The sequence below is a fragment of the Pseudophryne corroboree genome, chromosome 6 (assembly GCF_028390025.1).
Source record: "Pseudophryne corroboree isolate aPseCor3 chromosome 6, aPseCor3.hap2, whole genome shotgun sequence".
NCBI lineage: Eukaryota > Metazoa > Chordata > Amphibia > Anura > Myobatrachidae > Pseudophryne > Pseudophryne corroboree.
In genome coordinates, this window is record NC_086449.1 from 624,401,116 (window position 1) to 624,414,165 (window position 13,050).

Sequence of the window (13,050 nt, forward strand, 5' to 3'; positions counted from 1 at the left end):
CGCACAGCTGCAGTGCTGTGCGCTACCTTATGAAGACTGAAAAGTCTTCTGCCGCCGGTTTCTGGACCTCTTCACTTTTCGGCATCTGCAAGGGGGTCGGCGGCGCGGCTCCGGGACGAACCCCAGGGTGAGACCTGTGTTCCGACTCCCTCTGGAGCTAATGGTGTCCAGTAGCCTAAGAAGCCAATCCATCCTGCACGCAGGTGAGTTCACTTCTCTCCCCTAAGTCCCTCGATGCAGTGAGCCTGTTGCCAGCAGGACTCACTGAAAATAAAAAACCTAACAAAACTTTTACTCTAAGCAGCTCTTTAGGAGAGCCACCTAGATTGCACCCTTCTCGGCCGGGCACAAAAATCTAACTGAGGCTTGGAGGAGGGTCATAGGGGGAGGAGCCAGTGCACACCACCTGATCCTAAAGCTTTTACTTTTGTGCCCTGTCTCCTGCGGAGCCGCTATTCCCCATGGTCCTGACGGAGTCCCCAGCATCCACTTAGGACGTCAGAGAAAAACATTTAAAATGACAACCACTGTTTTGTATGGGTGAAACGGGTTCAGTGCGAAAGGTACCAAAACGGTAATGAAATGGTAATATACTGGTTACAACATGCGATGTGAAGGGGGTTTAACTGCTCAGACCCATTTTAAGAACCGTTTAAAGAACCGTTTCCAAAGCAGGTTTTGCGATGTGAAAGCAGCATTAGATTTGGGTGAGTTATATTGTTTCTGTACATGGTAAATATTGGCTTCTTTATTTTTACATTGCAATTTAGATTTCAATTTGAACACACCCCACCCAAACCTAATCTCTTTGCACATGTTGCATCTGCAATGAACATGGCCAGGGAGAGAATATAGGGGGACTGCAACATGCTGGTACACTTCAGTCAACAGGTCCTCTAACAAATCAAAAGATCTTTTTTTGCATTTAGACAGCAAACTGTCTGAAATTAGTTATCACTTGCTGTCCTGGATCAAAGTGTGCTGGAAATAACATTCTCAACTCAGTTTCCCAAAGGTATCCTCTCTCTATGATACGAGGATGAGTCTGGATCCAACTCCTCCCACCACCAGTGGAGAGAAGCCAGAAATGGACTACTCCCAGGCAACGTAGGTACAGAAAGCAGCCACTTCAGTGATCTAGAGAGGTCACCAGTCTACAGTGGGATAGTCAGAACCCAGGAAAAACACCACCGCCAGTAGTTGCTCTGTTCCATGGAAGGAACAGGAAAAGGAAGAATCCCATCTTGGCACTCAATAGCATTTGCCAATATGTGCGACCTCAGTAATAGCCTTGATGACAGTAACGTGCTGGCTTTCCTCCTCACAAAGCACATACGGCAGAAAAAATCCAGAAGACGTAAAAAAAGCATAATAAGCTCATCTTAAAAGACAATAGAACACCATTCCTTTAAAAAAAAAGTAACAGTGCCAGTACAGAGTGGTACAAGACCTATGGTATTAAGGTGAACTGGCTGTGGATCCTCCTGCTCTTTGGTTTCTGTAAAATGTTCTAGAGCTGATAGGAGCCTTCATAGAATTTGTTCCAAAGCAATATTCAAATGTTGTAAAAGCTCCTCCTTAAGGCAATTATTTAATGTAATCATATCTGCCATTACGATCTTTTTACCCCATGAAGCGCAGATAAGTGTTACACTAAGGTATGTATTTAGTTACATGTACGGATGCAGAAACGTTGGGCATACTTTCTAATGTGTTCCAAGAATCAGCATAAGGAAAGTCTCATTCCAGGTCGTCCTCTCAATTTGCTGTGATTCCGTAATGCACAAAATAGGTCTTTTTGCCATATGACCTGGCCCCACACACCATTCAGCATTCTGCACTTTTACAGTATTCAGGCCATGGTAGTATTACCACAAATCCGCACAAGATACCAACCTTGTACACAACTGACAACTGTAGCCAGCAAGGTATTGGCTTAGCCAAGTATGGCCAGGAAACGTCAGCAGTGGCAAGTCACAGATATCCGTGAGACACCAATACAATGCCCTCACCTCCGAATGGATGGGGAAGCAAGTCCATGTAGCCAAGTTTCAATATAATCTCACTTATCACTGACTGTTTACACCTCAGGTGGTTGGTCAATTTTACAATTTTTGCATGAATAAAAACCAATGAACTACAAATACCCATAGCCCCACAAACTGTGTTTTCTGACTGTAGCGAGGCTAATGAATTTAAAACTAGTATCCATGTTTCTGATTGGTGAACTACAGTCCTTTAATTATTGTGAAACAAAATGGCTCACCAGTGAAATGAGCTGTAACCCCCAACCCACCAAGAGTATGACACGGGTGCAATATTGGCAAGGTCAAGGAGCTATCATATGAGTAGAGTTCCACTCTAGGGCCATGAGGTGAAAACTTAGTACTAAGTCCCCAGATGAAGGTCATGCTTTTAATTTCACACAGGAAAGATTGGATGACCAGAGGACTTCTCACTGCTGGAGGGTGAACAAAGGCTACGCTTCACCAGTGATCGAGACAATGATGTGCTCTATAAACATCCTGAAGGCCAGAACAGGTAGCTCTACAAACAGCTGATTACAGTGCAGCTGCACAGATGAAAGAGGTCCATTTTCTAAACTTCAATTTTCAGAAAAGAACTTTGATATTTTTCACACCATTAACACACAATTTTCATGATGGTTATAATGATTGAAAGCGTGTCTGAAAAAGTACCCATTTACTGAGCATGTGAAGAGGGAGGTGCGAGAGCTATGCTTACGTTCTGATACGGAGTAGAGCAGATTCTGAGGAGGTAATGGAGGAGGCAATCTTCCTCCCACTGGTGCAAGAGTGGGCACAATACTTGTTCCTGGCTGTTCACGATTATTTAGCAAGCAAGGATGCGTTAATGGAAGCCCTGCATGTTTGGAAGCAAAATATCATTTTTATACTTTAGGGTAGATTTGCCTGGATGAAATTGTCTAAGAAAACATGCACTTTTAAGAGAACTACAAAACTCTGTACCTAGCCCTTCACTGCATCATATTCTACTATTCTCCTCTCCTTACATACATATACAAACACAGATCGATATATTTATATATTTTTCTATTTTTTTTACACATAAACATATATTATACATCACACACCTAGGGGTATATTTACAAAATATAGGGTTTTCCAATGTGGAGATGTTGCCCACGGAAACCAGAGACTCTACTTTCTCATTTATCTAGCACCTTCTAGAACATAACCACAATCTGATGGGCAACATCTCCAATTATGAAAACCTGTAGTTTTGTAAACATACCCCACAGATTTAGGTCCATATATACTTAAACATGGAGACAATTAAGCAGTTTACCAAAACATATGCAAGTTACAAAGTTATATAATGAATATGGTTTTAAATTAAAGTGCCGACTATCCGCTTGAATTTGAGGGTATTCACATCCCAATTGTAGACAGGGTTAAGGAATTACAACTGTTTAATATAAAACCCCTCTTTTTCAAAGGGCAAAATATAATTGGACATTTGACTCAAAATCTGTTTCACAGACAGGTCTGGGCTATTCCTGTGTTTTGGGGTTTTTGGTCAGTTAAGCAGGCAAAAAAGTCTGGAGTTCATTCCAAGTGTGACATTTGCATTTGGAAGCGGTTGCTGCAAACTCATAACATGCAAAGTAGCTTTCAATGAAGTGAAACGAACCACCTTTAGGCTGCAAATACAAGAAAAATCCATCAGAGCAGTAGCCAAATTAAATTTTGTACATTCTGAGGGGGGAAAAAACCCCACTGGTGAGCTCAGCAACACAAAATGGCCTGGACGTCCATGGAAGACAACAGTGGTGGGCGAACACACGATCCATTCCATGAAAAACCTTCTTCACAACATCCACCCAAGTGAAGAACCCCCTCCAAGAAGTAGGCATATCATTAGTATTCAAGTCTACTATAAAGAGAAGGACAATAATTACAGAGTCTTTACCACAATGTTCAAACCATTCATAAGCCTCAAGACTAGAAAAGCCAGCTTTGCCAAAAGATATCACAGGGTACTTGTACTAAATAACCCTGACTAAATGCACTTTTTCTTAACCAACACTGTCAACAGACATTTAGAATACTTAAGTGTCCTGTAAAATACACAGTGATGACATGCAGGCGGCTTTAGAGAGGAGGATATACCCAAACAGTCCCAAGATCAGCTCAGCTTGACCTAATGGCGCCCAAACGCTGACAGGGAGTGAGGGATAGAGAGATATGCAGCTCCAGGGCGGGAACATTAACTCTAAATGGCGCCCTGGGGCTGGGGCTACAGGTCAGAGCCTTATCCCTTTGCTTGACTTCACCACCGGGTACTGTGGGCCTTAGCAACCGGATTTTGAGAGAATCCTACCTGTGCCCTTGCCCTGATGGTCTAGCGGGGTCCCTGTACTGCCACAGTGTCCACGCCGGCCCACCGGACACGCCAGATCGCGATTTACAGCGGGTCCCGCCTGGGGGACCCACTTACCTCCTCCCTGAATGCGGCCACGCGATCCTGGAGAGCTGCGGAGGTGTATGTGCCTGACTGAAGAAAACCGGAGCCTCCGCTGTAAGTACCCGGCAACCAGGGCACAGGAGTACACAGCGCCGCCGGGGGAGGTGACAGAGCTGCAGCAAGAGATGTCTGACTGACATCTAACACACAGTGTCTCTGCTGCAGCCCTTGAAGTCTTCATTTTTCACTTAAAAAAGCTCTTCTCAGGGCTGCAGGAGCAGCCCACCTGTTTGCCTGAACTGCATGGCACCAACTACAAAACTGAGCTCCTGTGCACGGAGGCGGGGTTATAGAGGAGGCGGCGCTATACATTTTTAGGAGCAGTCAAAGCTTTTAGCCTGTTGGTGCCTCGGATCAAGATCCTACTCTACACCCCCAATGTCATTCCCTGTGGAGCCCAGTGTACCCCGCAGCAGAAAAACAACTTCCTGAAAAAGCAGCCCAGGAGTTTTAAGGCAAAGAAGTGAAATTTTCTGCAACGGCCAAGTCAGTCACCCGATATCAACTGGATTAAGCATGCATTTCACTTGCTGAAGACAATACTAAAAGTAGAAAGACGACCCACATACAAACAACTGAAGACAGCTGCAGTAAAGGCTTGGCAAAGCAAAATAAAGACGGAACCCAGGATATCCGTAGATTCAAGACAGTCATTGCCTGCATTGGATTCTCAAAAAAGTATTACAAATAAACATTTTATTTATGATTATGTTATATGGTCCAATTACTTTTGAGACCCTGAAAACAGGTGATGGTGCATAAAAATGGTAATTCCTAAACCGTTCACACAATATTTTTATTTAACCCATTGAATTAAAGCTGAAAGTCTGCACTTCCATTACATCACCATTGTTTCATTTCAAATCCATTGTGGTGGCTTACAGAGCCAAATTATGAAAATTGTGTCATATTAAAATACATGTATGATATACAGTATATATATATATATATATATATATATATATATATATATATATATATATATATATACACAGGTTGAGTATCCCTTATCCAAAACGCTTGGGACCAGAGGTATTTTGGATATCGGATTTTTCCGTATTTTGGAATAATTGCATACCATAATGAGATATCATGGTGATGGGACCCAAGTCTAAGCACAGAATACATTTATGTTTCATATACACCTCATACACACAGCCTGAAGGTAATTTTAGCCAATATTTTTAATAACTTTGTGCATGAAACAAAGTGTGTGTACATTCACACAATTCACTTATGTTTCATATACACCTTATACACACAGCCTGAAGGTCATTTAATACAATATTTTTAATAACTTTGTGTATTAAACAAAGTTTGAGTACATTGAGCCACAGAAAACAAAGATTTCACTATCTCACTCTCACTCAAAAAAGTCCGTATTTCGGAATATTTGGATATGGGATACTCAACCTGTATGTATATATATATATATATATATATATATATATATATATATATATATATATATATATACTATCTAAACCTTCTTAAAACACTTGTAGGAAAACATAAATGCATAAAACTTAAGTAAAATAACTGTAAAGAAAATATACCTTTTTACACGTATAAGGATCTGTGAAGAATGACTTTAGTAACATTTATCATGAAACGTGTCAGAGCTACAAGGCCAGCAGACAATTAGATTTGTATATCCTCGTCACTACATCTGAGTTGTATATATTAATACCCCTTTCAAACTAACAAAAATTTCCCGGGTTATTGCATGTGAACGCGCATAAACCCGAAATTTTGCTTAGTCTGAATGGGTCCTAAAGCAATATCCCGGGTTGAGCGTCCCGGCATTTCAACCCAGGTTGGGACCTTGGTTGAAGCCGGAATCGACCCGGGATGCGTGCAGTGTGAACAGTTAAGCAGGGTCAAGGCAACCCAGCACACGTTCCCTGCATAGGAGACGGCAGTGCTTAGAGATGATAGTCTCCAAGCGCCGCCTCCAGTAGCGTCATCGGTGATATGCTGGGTCGGGCCGCAAGTCTGAAAGGGGTTTGAAGCCGGGTTGCACCTGGGAAGCACCTGTGTACACATTCCTGGGTGCGACCCGGCTATGTAAGTCTGAAAGGGGTATAAGTGGATAAAAGGGAGACGTTAAACAATACTCCACTCATGGGGACACAGTCGCTAATTTCAAAACTAAAAAAAAAAAATACTGCAGTTATTGCCTGAAAACACCACACAAATGATGATTTCTACACAGCATTCTTACTTGGAGCTGGGTGGACAGGAGGAGGCGGTGGCTGGCTGAGAGGCCGAGGAACTGGCATTCTCATATTGTGAGCTGGAGCAGGGAGAGGAGGCATCAAAATACCAGGTGGTGGAAGTCCAGGCGGCGGAGGAAATGGAATCATACTGGGTAACGAAACCTCATCTACTACCAATGGGTCATTTCCGTGATCATATTGGCAGAGATCACCAAGGACACAAAATCCCCGTTCTGGGAAAATAAACAGAATAAAACGTAGAAAACATAAAAAATTATTTTCACTTTTTACAAAGAACCAACATATTATGTAGCACTAGATCAGTGGTTTATAAACTCTGTCCTCAAGAACCCCCTATAGTTAACATTTTCCAGGTCTTCACAGAATCATAAGTGAAATCATAAGCTCCACCTGTGGATCTTTTAAAATGTGTCAGTGAGTAATGAATACACTTGTGCACCTGCTGGGTTACCTGGAAAACATGAACTGTTGGGGGTCCTTGAGTACAGAGTTTGGGAACCATTGCACTAGATACATGGCAAGTGACAGAAAACACAAATACTAGACAATATATTGGAGAATGACTGAAGACAAAGGAGATGATGCCCTGCTTAGAAGTGCTTACAATCTAGTAGAAAATAAGGATGCAGCCAGAAACCATTCCGTATACAGCAAGTGTAAAAGGGGGTACTCACGGAGCGAAAAGATTGCTTAGATTTTAAGCATGATCTGTCCATGTGTACCCCCACAGCGATAGCTATGCGCAGCCCCGCGCGACGCTATCGATGGTGCTAGATTGGCCTGCATGCAGGCTTAATCTAGCAGTTCGCTCATTTCACCTGCTGAGTGAAATGAGCGGCCCTTCCATCCCCCCCTGCATGCTCAGCACACATCGCTCCCTACATCTCCCCGTATATATGGCCCTTAACACTGCAGCTGGGGTGCAACATTAAACTGTTTTCAACAATAACCAGTCTTTGCAGTTCATGTTGTACTTGAAAGACACCACACAATCACCATATCATATAATTAACTACGCAAATGCAAACTTATCTTGACTAGTTGGCCACCTGCTGGCCAACTTCCAGACAATGTGGGCATCTATTTATCAAGGTTGCTTACAGGTGGAAAAAAAAAATTAAATAAAAAAACCACACAGGAATTTTGTACTTTCTGGTTAAATCATTTTCTCCCATTCCATATGAAACACTGGAGGCATTGGGGAGCATGGGCATAGTCAAATTACTGAATAGTTAAATTCCTAACAGCACAGACTAATCCCCTCTATATCCCACCCCCAGCTTTCACAAGTCAGTTTTCATTTACTGAACCAAAAGACAGAGGAAGGTGAGAAAAAGTGGCAAACACACACACGCATAAAAAATAATCTGACTGCAAGTACGCCTCAACTACTGGGAGCGCAGGGAGGTGGTGCTCCTGTGCTGTAGACAAAAAGTAGCAAAACTGGAGGCGAAGGTGTTGAAATGATAACCTTCCCTGCCAACATGTAGGCCTAGTGAATGACCACTGTGATACAATGGGCAATGGTCCGCTTGGACCACTCCTATGAAACGTCACAGAGCACAAACAGAATCAGTACAAAGTAGCGCTTCATTCTTGCAGACATAGACCCAGAGTGCACGGACAACATCCAAAATACACAGAATGCCCCCCGAATCACCCAACTTCCCCTCTGGCAGATCGGGAACGACAATTCCCTGGTTCAAATGGCAATTGGGAATAACTGGGTTTAAAAGCCATGTTAGTTCGTAGAAAATTAGATCTGTATGAAGCATGTTTAGGAGGCATTGAAGTAGGACAATCAGAGGAAATATGTACACCAGGTAAAGATAAGCTCCTGTGTCTAGAGTAGTGTTTCCCAACCTGGGCCCTCATGGCACACTAACAATCTAGGTTTTGAAGCTGTGCTCAAGTAAGGCTATCCTTAAAACTTGAACCGCTGCTGCGCCTTGAGGACAATGGTTAGGAAACTCTGGTCTAGAGTCTGAAAGCCATACCTGTCCACCTTGTTGTTCCACCAGGGGGCTAATAAACTTATCCCCAGCTAAAGCCACCAGCCTACCAGAAGTTGTAAGACCTCTGTGTGGAGGGACCACTCACGGCTTAGATAATCTGATACCCATTGGCCACCCCTAGGATGTAGACAGCTGAGAGCTGGAAGAAATCTTTCAGCCACGCTCAAAGTTCTTAGAAGTTTCCTTCACAGCCTGAGTACTCCTAGAGCCCCCTTGTTTTATGTAAGAGACAGCCATCACATTGTTTGACTGAACCTTAACAGTCACACCCCACAACAGATGACAGGCCTGAGCCAGTAATGCTCAGAGTTTGAAATCATTTATGGGAAGATGTGCTTCCAGGAGCAATCAGCAACCCTGAAAGGTCATCTGAATAATCAATGCTTCCCAACTCAGTAGTTTGGCATTTGTTATGAGAAGTGTCAAAGACTCCACAGGGAATGGACAACCCTAATTTAGATGAGTGAATAACGACCACCTGAGCGATAACCTTTTCTGGGAAGACAAACCAATCACTTGTACCACTTCATTAACAGGTCCTTCTGGAATATCCAAGTGGAACTGAGCTTAATTAGCAAGCCACATCTGCCATCCGTGCCGCCAGATCAACAGTGCTTCCTGGTGTTGCCATCCACCTACATTCAGGTTCCTAGCTCTAAGGCACGCTGTGCTGTGTGGAGGACAGATGGTGGTCCTTCACCTACACATTGCTGTGGAGCACCGCAAAGCTTAGATAGAGATGGAGCTTCAGACAGTAATTGAGGAGCTACACTTGGATTTAGATGGCTATAAAATTGGGAGTATCAATTCACTCAAATCAGCCGGACACGGCTGTTCCGTTATACAACTCCAAACCAGAAGGACTGCAAGGTATGACATATGTCATGCGCCCATTGCCATTATATCTTTATTTCTCCGGCAGGGTCCACAGGTTATCCACAGGATAACATTGGGATATGATGAAGCAACAGCGGATTTGCACCAATCAGTCAAAGCTTTTCGGTCTCCCAGCTTGCAACAGGCCCGTCCATATATCCCCGCCTCCTGGCTCAGACAAATCATTTTTTTTTTTGTTAGGTGCGGAGGAGCCCGACCATGGCCAACAGGCTGCTGGTTTTTAGCAGCCATAAGCTTTCTTATTTGATTTTTATAGTCTTACTATTTTTTTGGAGTGATCTTTTTAGAAAGAGTCTTCTACGTACCTTAGAAAGAGTCGCTCCAACAACTACGCCGGGCCACGACAACTCTTACCCACGAGTACAGTGCTGTTTCGGCGGGAGTCTGTGTCGGATATACCAGCAGGTCCAGCAAACGTTACCAGGCAGTGGCCGGAGCACAGGGAGAAGGTAAGGCATCGGTTCAGCTTAGAGAGGGAATACGGACACAGCCGGACTGCTTTGGGAGGAGACTACCAAACAGTCGCTGACGCGGCTGCCACCTCAGGTGCACCAGTGCTAGCCCTTAGGGATCATAGGCTCCAGGAGTAGTAGGAGGCCACGATCCCTAGGGTTGATGTCAGCAGTGGGGAGTCAGACACTCTACTGGCCGCCCCTCCCCCCAGTTCATGACCAGTTTCCTCAGAGTCTCCTGCCATGAACAGTTTTCCCGCTTCCGTCCGAGACGCTGTATACTAAGGGACCCAGTCGCAGCATAGGCAGCTGTGTGACTGGTGCGTCAGTGTTCACTATAGGTTCACGGAGTGGCGGTGTACACTAATAGCGTCTGGATCCACTCAGCGTTCGTAGACTTATTGATCGATCCTGGAAACGGGGTAAGTCTCCCTGTATCCCCCTCTACTGAGTATGGGTTATATAGCACTAAGGGTGTGTACACACGGTGAGATCTTTTCGTCCGATTCTGACTATATAGTCAGAATCGGAAGAAAAGATAGTGCAGATCGCAAAGTGACAGTCACCTTGCGATCCCGATTCGATGCCGATGCGCAGCCGGCATCGGCAGAAAAAATAGACTGTGCAGGCAAGTCAATCTTGACTATCTCTATAGAAGAGATAGTCAAGATTGACACTTAGCCAAAATCGCACAGAACCAGGATCGCAAGCACACTCATTATGTGCTTGCGATACTGGCTAAGTGCCGACCCGGCCCCTGTCGCACAGTGAGAATCGGTTAAGCCCGAATCTCACCGTGTGTACACACCCTTAGTCTATATACCTTTTGAGTATGAATAGTTAGATAAGTGCATAATGCATAGGAGTCTGATAATATTACTGTGGTTTTTAGCTATGCGTCTGAATACGGTTAAAACTTTTAGAAAGTAATGCAGTAATAGGTTTCTCCTACATACTTGAAATGTATCTGTAGTTGATTATGTGCTCATATTGCTTATTATACGAATATATAACATGTGACTGCTAGTGTGATTGCTGACTTTACTATAATTCTGTCAGTTTTTTTCTATCTATGCCGATACTCAATGCTGGCGTATAGCAGGGTAGGGTCGGATTGTATGTCACTTTAACGAGACAAAGTGATTACAGTCACAAATTGTGTAGTACACGGTGTAAGTGTTGATTATTTATCATGTCTAAGAGCAGCAAAGGTGAGGAAGATGCACTCACAGCAACACCAACACTCATATCATGTTTGTCTTGCAAAGCTGGGTTAACCTCTCAGGATCTGCTTCAGGGAGGTTTGTGTGCAAATTGTTTTAGCTTTCACCAATGTCTCTTGAATAGTACAAGGCAGATACAGGTGCAAGTTGATCACCCTTGGGCTATGTTTGCAGAAACATTATCCAGTATAGCGGAGCAGATAATTCCAACTTCTGTACCAGAAATAGGTTACATGATTAACCCTTACATGCAGCTTCCCACCTGCGGTTTATCACTTCCAGCAGCAGCCTCTCAAAAGAGACAGGCTGAAAAGCCAGTGGTAAGTAAATCTACATCTTCACAGTCTACACGTTTCAGATGAGGATTCATCAGAGAATGAAGGCTCATTAAGCTCTAGTTCTACATACGAAGAGGAGAAGGTAGACCTTAGCTCAGTGGACATAGCTGAGTTAATTAAAGCAGTGAAAGCCATTCTATCCTTAAAAGAATCAGCAGAGACTGTGTTAAAATCCAAGGCACCTGTGTTTAAATGTACCAAAACAGTTAAGTTTCCTGGGTCAGATCAGCTGACTGAAATCATGGAAGAGGCTTGGGCAATGCCCAGTAAGAAATTTAGAATTCCTAGGAAATGGAATTCCAATTATCCTCTTCCAGCTGGGGATTGTTTAAAGAGGGAGGTGGCCCCCAAAGTAGATACGCATGTTATTCGATTAGTGCGAAAATCTGCATTACCTCTGCCTTCAACAACATTAAATGATGTCACGAATAGGAGAGTGGATGGTTTTTAAAAAACAATTTTTTCATGTCTGGGGCAGTCATTAGACCAGCCATGTCTTCAGCTTGGATGGCAAAAGCAGTGGCTGCCTGGGCTGATGCACTGGAATAACATCTAGAGAGCAAAAATCCCATATGGCACCAGAGTACTGGTTGGTAAAACAGAAAATAAGCCATCAGCCTGATGTTGCGGGCCTCCACCTGGGGGAATCCAGGGTGGGGGGGCCCAACTTCTTTAGTTTGCTCAGATCTGGCAGCAATCTACAACAGATGCCTGGGTGCAGGAAGCGGTATCTCTCAGTTATGCATTTGCCTTCAAGAAACACCATCCTCAAAGGTTTTTTTGTACCAGCCCGTCTCGGGTAGAGGAAAAGGCCAGGGATTTGCAAGAGGCAGTTCAGAAATTGCTTCAGTCAGGGGAAATCATTCCAGTTCCTCCTGCACAACGAGGGCAGAGTTTTTACTCCAACATGTTTCTAGTTCAGAAGCAAAAATGGGTAATTCCAGCCCATACTCAACCTCAAAGTGCTGAACAAGTACATTTGGGTTCCTCGGTTTCATATGGAGACTTTACGTTCCATAATTTTTGGTCATGGAGCCAGGGGGTTATATGGTATTCCTGGATATCTAGGATGCTTACCTACATGTTCCTATAGCACTGTCCCATCAGTGCTATCGCAGGTTCACTATCCTCCAACAACATTTTCAGTTTCAGGCCCTACCTTTTGGGTTATCCACAGCCCCCAGAGTATTTACCAAAATGATGGTGGTAATGGCAGCTTATCTCCGCCAGCAGGGGATAAGAATTTTTCCATACCTCGACAATCTTTTAATCCTGGCACAGTCTCCGGAATTGCTCCTGTGTCATCTGCAACAGACAATAACGTGATTGCAAAAGCACGGGTGGCTCATAAACTGGGCAAAATAGTTTCTGGTTCC

General features: G+C 43.7%; 1 protein-coding gene across 3 annotated transcripts in view; it reads right to left on the reverse strand.

The window, feature by feature from the left end:
- The window catches only part of RBM27 (RNA binding motif protein 27), a 455,159-nt gene that overhangs the window by 282,757 nt on the left and 159,352 nt on the right, over positions 1-13,050 (reverse strand). For 2 of the 3 annotated variants that reach the window (XM_063928111.1, XM_063928110.1), the window contains exons 7-8: positions 6,734-6,961; positions 2,746-2,883 (exon numbers count right to left, since the gene is read on the reverse strand). In XM_063928111.1, coding sequence (XP_063784181.1) covers positions 2,746-2,883; positions 6,734-6,961 — 366 coding nt within the window. The remainder of the gene's footprint in view (positions 1-2,745; positions 2,884-6,733; positions 6,962-13,050) is intronic. The other variant, XM_063928112.1, reaches the window with a different exon arrangement.